Raw genomic sequence first — 12,615 nt, forward strand, 5'->3', positions numbered from 1 at the left:
GTGCTGCATTCACACTTTCCATGAGACTTTCAGGTGGTACTTCACATAGTCGTTGTAATCGGTTTCTAGGTTGCCCAGCTTTCATTCTCGCCATGATCTTAGCTTTCAGATCAGTTGCTGCCTCGCTCAGCATTTCATTCATTGGGGCTGGCCTCCCGTTCTCATCATCTGCATTCATTGGGGCTTGCCTCCCAATCTCTGGTATGACCTCCTCCTCTGATCTGGCAGCCTGGGGCCCTTTACCGTGGACCCTGCGTTGTACCTCGTCAATCTCAAGTTGTGACAGCAATTGCCGTTTGTGGATGTTGGAACACTGAGCTACTAGTTGTTTCGTGGTCAACCGTGACTGTGGGTTTCGAAGTAACCATTCAGCCCGCATTCTCTGCATGTAACCCCTCTGACTAGGGTTGCTTGAGTAGTAGCATTCCAACAGAGCCATGTTGTCGCATCTCGCCCATCTCCGCTTTGTTCCAGTAGCCCATTTTTCATCAAGACCCACACTGGATGGTGTTATGTGCTCATTTTTGTCCCAGGCGGGATTCGAACCACCGTCTCCCGTATGCCAAACCGATGCCTTACCTAAAAGCCTTCCATTTTCTTAAAAGCTCTCAGAGCGTCTTAAAATCTGATGCGCCTTGTGTATGGTTATTACGGTAATATGTCGACCCCAAAATGGCTCCTTGCTAGAGACATGCTTACAACGCAGAGTTCAAACTTAATTAAGGCGATCAGGTTACGCAGTTGAACACGGAAATAGAGCAGCGGCAAGAGAGTTCAATGTTAACGAGTCAATGTTATAACTTGCTGTTGGTTAAGTGAACTGTGTCGCTGCTTTATTAAACACGTTTTACTGACATTTGATGGTTCTGTAGCAAGGCCACGCAACAGCTAAGCTATCTTAGCTGTTGTCATTTGTTCAAAGCTTCTTTGATCTGTGACGTGGGTTGCGTCGCCGCTGATTGGTTGAACCACGTGAGTATGTGCTCACGCGCACAGCTGAGAGCAGCAGACTATGGACTGCTGAGGCACGCTTCACTCGAGTGGCGTTGCTACAGTTCTGTTGGCATTTCCTTGAGCTTTCCTACATCGAGTGGATGCATTGTAGATTGCGTCTTATAGTGCGGTGCATCCAATATATGAAAAAATTACAAAATAGGACATTCATTGAAGGTATGCCTCATAATCCAGTGCGCCTTTTAGTGTGGAAAATATGGTATATATTCATCAGTTTGAACCCTTAAATATCTTGAGGCCTATTTTGGTAGCGAGGTGCATGTACGCTCAGTGTGGGTGCATCTTCAGTTTGGTGCCGTGGCCAGTCTAGCCTGGCGTGGTAGGGACCACATTGCGCCTCACGAGGCATTCTGGTGAATGGAGCTGCGACACCCCCAACACACCTGATAGTTTGATAACAAAAAATAGACTGTCTGCCCACATAAAAACAGCATCTCCATTTTCGTGCCAGGGCAAGTCTAGTTGAGTGTGTTTATAAATCTAGTAGACACACTATGTCTCACTGGACATTCCAGGTAAAGCGTCTGCCCCACCCCTTGCCGCGTCACGCAATTTGGTGACAAAAAGTAGACACCATTTTAGATTACATGAAAGTAGGTCTGAATGGTACTGAGTGGGGTGTAATGGAATTTGGGTGTATTAATCGAGAGACAGATTTGGCATTCTGCAGACATGTGCGCGATGTATGTCAACTATTTCATTCATAAATGGGACAACAACCAGGGAAAATCTCATCACACCCCCTTGTGCACACAGCAAGGCTAGTGAGTGCTGGGTCCTGCACTGACACACGGTCATGGATGTAAGGCGGTCTCCAATTGCCCACATCACATGCGAGGCCAACGACATAATTTGCAAGGGTAGATCTTGCAGTTAACCTGCTAATGTCATGCATGAATCCCAGCGAGTCTATTTCTGTTCCGCACTTGTGCTCCGACTGCCCTGATTTGAATCCAAATGATGGATGCTACTACCATTGGCCCGGACTCAGCTGGGTTCCATCCCACAAGAGTGCAACTCCTCATTACGCCCAATTCTACCTATGCAAAAGGGTAGCAAAATACCAAAAAAAAAAAAGAAAAGTCTACCCATGTGCAGTTATAGACTACGCTTTGCGCAAGAGTTGCGCCGAGAACAAAACATAAGGCCCCTTGTCTATGTAGTGTATTCACTCAGTCAAATCTCCCGTGCCTGCGAGGGTTTTCTACAGACACTACAGTTTCCTCTCACATTCCAAAACACATGCATGGTAGGTTCATTGAACATTCAAAATTGTGTGATTGTGAGCAGTTGGTTGTTTCTCTGTCTGCCCTTCGATTGGGTGGCACCCAGTTCGGGGTGTGGCTGCCCGAAGACAGCTAGGATAGACTCCAGGATGCCCGCGACCTTTATGACGATAAGCGTATAATATAATGGATGGATAGATGTAGTCTGTTTATTTATGCCTTACACATCACCCCACCTTCACTGGAATTGAGGTTTGTACTCATTTTGTGGACTTACAGAGCATGAAATGGAACTTGTTTTTGAGAGTATAAACAGTTCATTAAAATCATGTTATTCCTCTCTCATTTTCTTTCTGTCTGGCTTTTCTATATGCTTCTGTGGCATCTCGGCTATCTGTCCCCAGCTAGAGGCGTTTTACTCAATCTTCACCACGGAGCAACAGGACCATGTTAAATCTGTGGAATATCTACGCAGCAACTTCAGACCCATTCAGAGCCTGGACAATCGCCATGTTTTTAAGTCAGCAGTGAAAGACGCTTGGCTGCCTGACCTGTCTCACAGCGGGAGTGGGCCTTATGGCACAGAATCTTCCAGAGGTAGGTGGAACTATAGTTTAAAGTTCAAACTGTCATGTTTTGCCGAATTGATTTACATGTGACGTAATTATGTTATCGACATAATCTTTGGTACCCTTCTCTGAAAGAAAAACAATACCCCCAATAAATCACTGCAATAACAAGCCACAAAGCTTTTAAATAATAGTACCTCGTACAGACCAGGCAATACTGAAGCTTTTAACAAGTTCCATGAGCTCCACGTTTACAGACTCAAAAATGAAGCATACAAAATAAAAGAACACAGTACACTGTGAAATAAGAGAGGCTTATTTATGTTCAAGGCCTGCATTGCTGTACAGGGTGTCTTCAACCTGTGCAGGATACATGCCGAGGTATTAAGGAGAGAAATGCACAGTCCAGCGTTAAAACCTTGGTTACAGTTGGAGGCACACATAAAAGTTCATTCATTCATGAATTTTCTGATCCGCTTTATCCTCACAAGGGTCGTGGGGGATGCTGGTGCCCATCCCAGCCATCTTCGTGCAGTAGGCGGGGGACACCCTGAACCGATTGCTAGCCAATCGCATGGCACACAGAGACGAACAACCATTCGCACTCACACTCACACCTACAGACAATTTGGAGTGTTCAGTCAGCCTGCCATGCATGTTTTTGGAATGTGGGAGGAAACCGGAGTACCCGGAGATTACCCTCGCAGGCCCGGGAGAACATGCAAACTCCACACAGGGAGGCCGCAGCTGGGATTGAACCAGGGTACCTCTGCACTGTGAGGTCGACGCGCTAACCACTGGACCACCGGGCCGCCCAGGCACACATAAACACAGCTAAAAAGAGCCAAGAATGACTCAAAACAAAACATTGGACTATTCTGACGTGACTTCCATGAGACATGATTGAACAGTGGTAAAATCAATTAATTCCTGTATCCACGATTAGCAACAAAATGTTATTGTGTCATTGATTTACTATAAATACCGTAAATAGCAAGCATTAGCTTTCCTAATATCTTAAAACTTAAGATTACCTACTAAACTATACATCGATTCAGCTTTGGACAAGCACATTGTGAAGAAAAATCTAAAATAGCTGGTGTTTGCTTTCACAATATCACAATTTAGAGTGTGTCATGGAGGAGTGCGGGTGGATCCAAGTGCAAGGAAGCAGGGATACAAGGGAATCTTAAAATATTTATTTCCCCCCGAAAAACAAAACCAAAAAAAGAAACAGAGCCTCATAACGTGAGCTACAAAGGGAATGAAAGTGAACAAAGAAAGATGGGGAAAAAGACTCACCACCACAGACGACAGGCAACAAGGGACACAGAACATTAGACAATGAACCAAGACAGTGAACAGAAAGCACTAATGGAATAGAAACTAATGTGACAATGACACATGCCTGGACAGGACACGAGAAGCAGGACTAATGAGACAAGGTGGAGACAATGACATGATGAAGAAATGGGGAAGGCACGAACAGGAGGCAAAAGAAAATACTACATCAACCAAAATATTAACAAAGTACAGATCAGAAATGAAAGGAAAAACCAATCATGCTGCAAAACACGGAACAAGAATCTTTGACAGCTGACTTGGCTATATGTTAATTTCCGTTCAAGTTTCTGCTGGTATTCTCCTTGAATGTCTGCTATAGTAACATTAACAACCAGAGGACTATATATGAAATGTTTTAATGCCAAAAAAATAACAGAAATCTCAGCACACAGGCTGGTGCAGCCTTATCAGGGAGATGTGGAAGAAGGTCCACTGTTCTCCAAAATGATCCCTGTTCTTACACTGTCTTAGCCACACCCGCACATGACAATAGGATATGCTAAAATGTCTTTTCATATGTGGGACTCCACGGTCTTCCTGGTTTCACTAAGTGTGCTGAAGAGTGCACATCATAGAAGACGCAGGGCCTTGACAAGAAAAAGGTCAGCGCAGTAAACAAATGTAACTCAAGTCACAATTTAATCAGTCCCGAGGAGGCCTAAATCTAAGAGTGATATGGATGAGCTGTATATATGTGTGGATATGGAACGTGAGACTGGCTGTTGGAGACATGCCAGTCTACTCATCAGGTAATGCAGAGGTCCCCTTGAGAAAGGCACTAAATCTCCTCCTAACCAAAACTCAGTTCAGTGGTTGCAGGTTGCAGCAATCTGTCTCGGTCTCCCTTGTTTTACTGTGTGTGAATTAGTTCTTGTTATAGTGTTTGGCATGCAAGAGATAGATGGATAAAGGTTCTAAGTCCATGTGAGAAATTAAGGAAGTATAGCCATTTCGGTTTTTATTAAATCTACCTTAAAACGTACCACTCCCTCACATTCAGGCAAGTAAGTGACCATGTCGTGATGAGACGACAAAAGAGCAAAATTTCAATGTCAACTCTGGATTGAAACTTGGTAGATTCAAAAAGAATGGAAACTATTCCCACAGGCCCTCATGCACATATTTGTTCTCATTCTTTATCTTTAATTGTTTGACTGTATTTCATATAATCCACAGACCAGGGGTAGGGAGCCATATCCTGCATGTTTTAGATCTCTTCCGACTCCAGCACACCTGAGTGTTCATGATTGTTTCAGGCCTCTACGGAGATTGCTGATGAAAAAAGATATTTAAGGGTTTAAAATGTCTCGATGATGAAAAGCCGAGTAGCCTCCTCCAACCAGTGCCCCCATTGCTGCACTGCTAACACCACTGCCAGTCGCTCCCAATTCCTCATGTCATAGTTTCGTTTCGATACTGTGAGGTGCTGGGAGAAGAAAATGTAGGGGCGAAGCTTCTCGCATGCAGGCAGGCGTTGGGAGAGGACAGCCCTGACCCCAGAGTTCGACGCATCGAGCTCAACCACAAACAGCTGCTCAAGATGAATTAGTACAGGAGCGTTCTTAAACATACTCTTCAAATGCTCGAAACCAGAGCTTTCTGCCTCTGACCAAGCGACAGGAGCTTCCTCTCGATCACATGACCAAGGAAAGTCATATTTTTCAGTGTTAACAAAGGTATTCAAATGGATCCAGACGCATATTGAACGCCGTCTTCCACTCATCCCCCTCATGCAATCTGTGCAGATGGGAAGCATATCTCAAGTTTATCTTTGCTTCCTGCAGGGGAATGAAAGCAGAGTCTATTAGTGGAACAGGGTACTTATTTTAAGTTATTTCATTCAATCCTGTGTAGTCTATGCATGGGCATAGAGAACCGTCCTTCTCAACAAAAGAAAAAGCCAACCCCCACCAAAGAGGAGGGGGATCGAATCAGCCCAGCTGCCACCTGGGTGGAACTGCTGACAATGAGCGTGACGTGTCCTCCAGCTCTGGGAGGTGGATGTTGCCCAGTCAAGGTGGGGATTGTGTCATTTAAGCCATGGAATGCCCCAAATCACAGGAATACATGGTGAAGTTATCACAAACAGTTCAAACCACTCATGATGATTACTGGAGACAATTAGATTGAGAGGTTCAGTCTTGTATGTGACTGTCTCTAATCATGTTCCATCACTCGCTTGTATTTCCTCTGGTGTGGATATCTCGTAGAGGGAGATATTTGTTTTGACAAAGTCTTTGTCTATGAAATTGTCATCTGTGCCAACAAAGACCTGGACCCGGAATGTTGAGGAGCATCAATCATACCTGTCACCTGCATTCAAGAAGAGGAAGATGTGAAGATCCTGCTCATTTTTTTTTTTTCTGGTTTCTGATGAGCTTCAGATAGAGTTTGAGGAAGTGTCCTTTTCTGCCACAGTAAAGGAGAAGCTTTTGCTCCATTCGTTGCTGTCACTCAGTTGGGATCAGACATGTCCTTCCTAACTGCATGGGCTCATCCACCGGAGGTTGGTGTAATTCTGGGTACCGCTCGCGAGGGTTGTGGTTGGTGCTGGGTTCAGAATGTAGCAAATCCAGAGCGGTGAATTGATTCATAGTGAATAACTTTGGACTGTTGTTCTCTAACTTGTCCCTGTTTCTCTCTCTCTCTCTAATAGATTACCTAAATCTATGCTATCGTTTGGGGAAGGGCTGCCCTCTCGCAGTGCTAGCCGAGAGCGAATTTTAGAAAAGCTTTAGCTTTTTGATCGATGAGTAGCTTTTGCGAGGTTGTTGATTGGAAACTAAGGTACAAAAGAAACTGAGCACATGATTCTAAATATTTGGAATACCTGGCAGGAATTTCGGCGAATGGCTTTTAGGGTTGGGGTGCTGGACTAGCGGTCGGGATGGTCGGTGGGTGGTGGTAGGAGGAACCTGCTGGTGTAATTTATTGGACCGCCCAATTGCACCATACTTGCTGTGAGCTGTTTTATGTGATCCATGATCTGGAGCAACGAGGACCTGAGCTGCCTGGCCAGAAAGTGTTGGTTTAAGAATCATATTCTGCAGGGTCCATTCTGGCAAGAGAATTATGTTACGTTATGATCAAAGAATACGGCCGCAAGTGCAGAATAATTAACAAAAGTTTATTTCAGCCCAAAAAAACAACAATGAAAACGAAATCTTGCAAAAAAAAAAAAAAAAGGCAAAAACACAAAATCACCACAAGAGGGGAACAAAAAAAACCTCACTACAGTTTCAATTGGAAACAGGAGGCTAGAGAACAACTGGAAAGCAGAGACACATGTGGAGTGGGATGTTTAGACAAAATCATGTTTGGAGCAGGCTGAAGAAGCCAGCTGATTGCCGGCAGGTTTGCCTTAACAAGCGCTGCTCACCAGCTGCTCGACGCCGCCTTCCCACAATGCCCTGGCTGAAAGAGAGAGATGGAATGTGGTAAGAGTCGAGAACACTCAAGACAAAAGAAAAAAAAATCACAACCTTAACATTGTATTTGATACCAAAATTACCTAATTTCACAGAGGCATGGTTACTACAACTAACCAACCACCTGTTTAAGGTTTTAATTGAGCTGTCATTTTGTAAAATGCAGTTGGCCACATGAAGAAAATAAGAATATTCCCTGGGTTCTACACTCATTTTTGCATTCTACTTCAATACATAGCAACATACATAATTAGCTATATCACGTTGCAACATATAGAAATTTACGAGTCCCTCCAAATCTGCACTGTGCGAGAGTGGTGGATCGTCTTTGCATCTGCAAAGATGTGAATATCAACAGTGTTGATTTGAATTGACTTGAATTTCATCCCATTTCAAACATCTAAAGTGGACATTCCTGGATGACGGTAATCATTCAGCCAAGCAGACGCTTCAACTACGACACACGTCTATGCCATGATGTCATTTTGAGGAAACGTCCCCATGAAATGACATCATGGAAGAATGACCACTCATTGCCCAACACGTTTTCCTCCTAACCGTCTCACTCCTCTTGTCAGTCTCCTTGATTGGATTTCTTGTAGGATGTGCTGACATGTAAATAAAGACAAAGGAGTTGCAAATGGAGAACCTAAACATAAGTGCATTGTGCCACATGACTGCCCATTCAAAGCTTTGCTTTTTAATGGATATTTCCATGAATTTTGACTTTCAAATTGCAATGCAAATCCACTTATTTCGAGCCTTCTAATAACTCTGACTCTTTTTCTCAGTAGCTTTTTGTTTTCTGGGTAAACTAAGGTTTTGATTGAATACTGCAGTTTTTGTTTTTTTTTAATCTGGGATCTTAGTAAATCAGGCCTTCAATATTTTTTCTCCATCCACTCATTTATCGCTGTGTCTGTTTATTTCTTTTTCAACTTGCTAATCTATAAAGTCTCATTAAAGTTCCTTGTTTTTTTCTCACTAATGCTGACAGTTCCTAATTTTAATAAATGAAGGCTATTTAGTGATACTTAGTTGCACAGAGGAAACCACTGACTTCTCAGTGTGTGCATGCGTGCATGTATGTGTGTGGTCTTGGATAGCTCTCTGTCATTTGACTTGCAAGCTGGGTAACTCCCCTAGCATAAGGCAGTGCAAGGCTCACTAGTGGCCTTCTTGTTCCTGTCTCACTACCACAGAAACACCACCACACATTATGCAGTTAAAGTGTGAGAGTGCATGTGTGTGTGTGTGTGTGTGTGTGTGTGTGTGTGTGTGTGTGTGTGTGTGTGTGTGTGTGTGTGTGTGTGTGAATGCAGTGCAAGTGTGTGAATGTGTTTTTTTAAGGTCTGGGAGATTATACACATCCAAGCATTTGTGTTTCGTCAACTATATCGACAGGTTTTATTCCCTTCCTTCCATCACCCACTGTCTTCCATATGGTCAAATTAGACAAATGCATCACCTCAATGTACAGTATGCATACCCCCCCTACCCCCCCCCAAAAAAAAACCAAAAGAGGCTTGTTCTCTTGTTCTGTAAGCTTTTCTGCCATGTTGCACTGAATGCTTTGGTCATGCCCTTGGGCACTGCAGTGGGACACATTTGGTATAAGTAGATCTATTATTTACAGAAAAGGGTGAAGCTGTGAAGCAGGAGGTGTCCGGGGGCAGCTGTGGTCATTGTTGTTTTGTGGAGGTTGACTTTCATTTGAGAGTAGGAGCTTCTGTTTCCGGGTTAGGAGGAGAGTGACCTGTTCTGAGCTGTTTGTTGTTTGTTGTGACCTGTTGTTTGTATGGAGGGTAAACTGTTGACTCAGCTACTCTTCCACTCCTGTCTGGCCAGCCACAACATCTTTATAATTATATTTTCTTTTTGTATATGGTACATATCTGTGCCCAATTTCCACCTTTTTATGAGTTAATTTAGATCAGTTGAACTGTCCAATTTTGATTATCTGATCTGCTTAACCTCACGAGGGTCGCAGGTGTGCTGGAGCCTATCCCAGCTGTCTTTGGACCATAAGCGGGGTACACCCTGGACTGGTTGCCAACCAATTGCAAGGCACACATACACGAACACCCATTCGCACTCACAATCAAACTTAAGGTGATTTCAGATAATAATAATACATTTAATTTATAAGCGCCTTTCAAAACACTCAAGGACACTTTACAATCAAAATGAGAACAATGAAACCACAGATAAAATTATAAATAATAAAAGGAGAGATTAATTTAAACTGAATATGCGATTTTAAATAGTCGACGCCGGCAACATCGGCGTCGCAAGGAGCACTAGCCGACCCAGACAGGCCGGCCAACACGTTGTGGTCCGCGGATCGGCCGCCGTTTCTGCCGTTGTCTCTGCGTGGCTGGCGGGAGGACGACCAAAAGGAGGTGATGCCCCTGAAGCCATCGAGGTGGAAGCCCCGACGTTATCCGTGGCGGATGCACCTCCGGGAAGGACGAGGAGTGACGCCCGGGAAGCAGTGCAGCGCAGGCGGGGAGCCCGACCACCGGAAGCGGAGCCTAAGAAGCCCCGCCACCGAGCAACGCAGCAGTCCCCCCCACGGGCAGACGGAGGAGCGACAAGACGGTCCACAGCAGCATAGCCCAGACACAGGCCCTGTTGACCCCCACCACGGAGCGCAGAGGGGTGGGGAAGGCACAGGGCCCCGTCCGACAGCCGAACAGGCAGGACGCTGCGACAGCTTGACCGAGGACAACCGTTCGATCACCGACAGTCCAAAACCACAACAAATTGCGACAGGAGTGTAAGGGTTTCTCCCATGACGAGAGTAAACTGTAGAAACGACAGTAAACCGTAAAAAAACGCCAAAAAAAATAGAATAATTGCTAAAAAAAAAGAATAATTGCGGGTGAGCGGCGGCAGCCAGACGCGCCAGCGTTCACTCAACCCGGAAGTAATAGAGTGTTCTATTAACCTGCCATGCATGTTTTTGGAATGTGGGAGGAAACCGGTGTACCCTGAGAAAAACCACACAGACATGGGGAGAACATGCAAACACCACACAGGAAGGCTTCGGGCTGGAATCGCACTTTGCACCTCGGCACCCTAGGCAAACGTGCTAATCAGTCGACCACCGTGCCACCTCGGTTGAATTGATTAATTATATTTCTGTTATTTATTAAGGGGAAAATTGTTTCAAATCTAAACAAATTGGAGGTCAAACAGCTTCCTGTCGCTTGGTTTTGACTTTGGAAGTTTCCACTGTATTATACTGCATATATAAGTTCGTGTGTGTGTGTGTGTGTGTGTGTGTGTGACGTGCTAATCAGTCGACCACCGTGCCACCTCGGTTGAATTGATTAATTATATTTCTGTTATTTATTAAGGGGAAAATTGTTTCAAATCTAAACAAATTGGAGGTCAAACAGCTTCCTGTCGCTTGGTTTTGACTTTGGAAGGTCCACTGTATTATACTGCATTTATAAGTTTGTGTGTGTGTGTGTGTGTCTGAATCCATGTTTGTCAACTGAGTGTTCTTTTCATTTTCAGTACTATGTCGAAGCACATTGTTTTAAAGTTCAAGCCAACTCTTGAAAATATTACCCTCCTGATTGCGGAAGCATGTTGGCATTCATCAGAGATGTAGAAGTGTCTCATTGTCTTCTATAAAGGTTACTAGTAGGTTACTGCAAAAGTACCTAGTCTTATTATGGCATCACTCCACACAGTTTTGCGCTACTGCTCCAACCTTGTTTGAGCAATACATCCTGAACCAACTTGTATCCCTCCTCAAGACTCAACAAAATTAATATTGATTTGTTTTCAAATGTGTGGGTTGAGCAGCAGACAAAAAAAAAAAAATCGATAATGCTTTGTTTGTTCATTTCACAGTAAGCTATCATATCCCTGTCAATTTCAAGGTCAAGGTTTGTAAATTAAATTAATAGTAATCCAAGATGGTGGCCTAGTCGGCAGCAGTCGGCAAGTGTTCTTCAAGAGCTGGTCACATGGTGCTTGTTACTTCGTGTGGACCCGATGTGACCTGTTTTCAGCAATATTGGCCACGAGATTCGTCAAAGGAGAAGAATTTGTGCTTGGTGAATGCGCCTTCTCAGCAGTACGCTTGTACCGGCACTGATTTTCATTGCAAGGAATGTCAGCGCAACTTATCTGTCCCCGCTGCACAGCCACGGGGCACTTGTGTTTTTAGCGCCTGTAATGGGCAGCATTTTTTTACAGACGTGTTTTGTTTAGCGGAGATGTTGGCGCTGTTGGACAGTCTGCACTGGTGCGGTTGGATGGATGGCTTGTGGAGCCGAGGATGAGGAGAGAGGAACGTTGGCGTGGAGCGCGGATGCATGGTTGGAACTGAGAGCCGCTGCTCTGAATTGCAACGCGTTTACAAGGGACAGTAGAAGTGAACCAATCTCTTCGTCAATGGATGCTACAGCTTCTTGTTTACATTCAAACTAGCTTGTAGCAGACATGTTTACATTTTGAGCGTGACGTCTCTGATCCACTGGTGAAAGGACACTTTGATTCTCTCCTCTTTCATCTAGAACTGATTCAAACAGCAAAGCGTATGCAGGAAAAATGGAACAAGAACAATGTGGCATCGGCGGTGATGCGGACTCTCTATTGGTCTGTTGTGGTAAAGAAGGAGCTGAGCCAAAAGACAAAGCACTGAATTTACCGGTCAATCTAAGTTCCCACTCTCACGAATGGTCACAAGCTGTGGTGACTGAAAGAACAACATCACAGATAAAAGAGCCTGAAATTAGTTTCCTCCGCAGGTAGGGTGAGAACCTCAGTCACCCCGAAGGGGGTCAAAATAGACCCGCTGTTGTTTCACATCGAGGAGCCAGAAAAGGTGGTTCGGGCATCCGGTTAGGACACATCCTGGACGCTTCCCTGATGAGGTGTATCGGGCGCGTCCCACTGGGAGGAAGCCCAAGGGATGATCGAGGACAAGCTGGTGGTCGAGTTTCTCTCATTTGGCCTGGGAACAACATGGAATGCCCCACAAGAGCTCAATGAAGTGGCAGAGGAGAATGGAAG

The 12,615-nt window shown here is 44.6% G+C and overlaps 1 protein-coding gene across 1 annotated transcript in view; it reads left to right on the top strand.

The window, feature by feature from the left end:
* The window catches only part of LOC109529441 (receptor-type tyrosine-protein phosphatase gamma-like), a 188,494-nt gene that overhangs the window by 81,138 nt on the left and 94,741 nt on the right, over positions 1-12,615 (top strand). The window contains exon 7 of the mRNA XM_019892829.1: positions 2,645-2,837. Within this exon, the coding sequence (XP_019748388.1) occupies positions 2,645-2,837 (193 nt within the window). The remainder of the gene's footprint in view (positions 1-2,644; positions 2,838-12,615) is intronic.

This window comes from Hippocampus comes, unplaced genomic scaffold, assembly GCF_001891065.2.
Source record: "Hippocampus comes isolate QL1 unplaced genomic scaffold, H_comes_QL1_v1.1 scaffold481, whole genome shotgun sequence".
Classification (NCBI taxonomy): domain Eukaryota; kingdom Metazoa; phylum Chordata; class Actinopteri; order Syngnathiformes; family Syngnathidae; genus Hippocampus; species Hippocampus comes.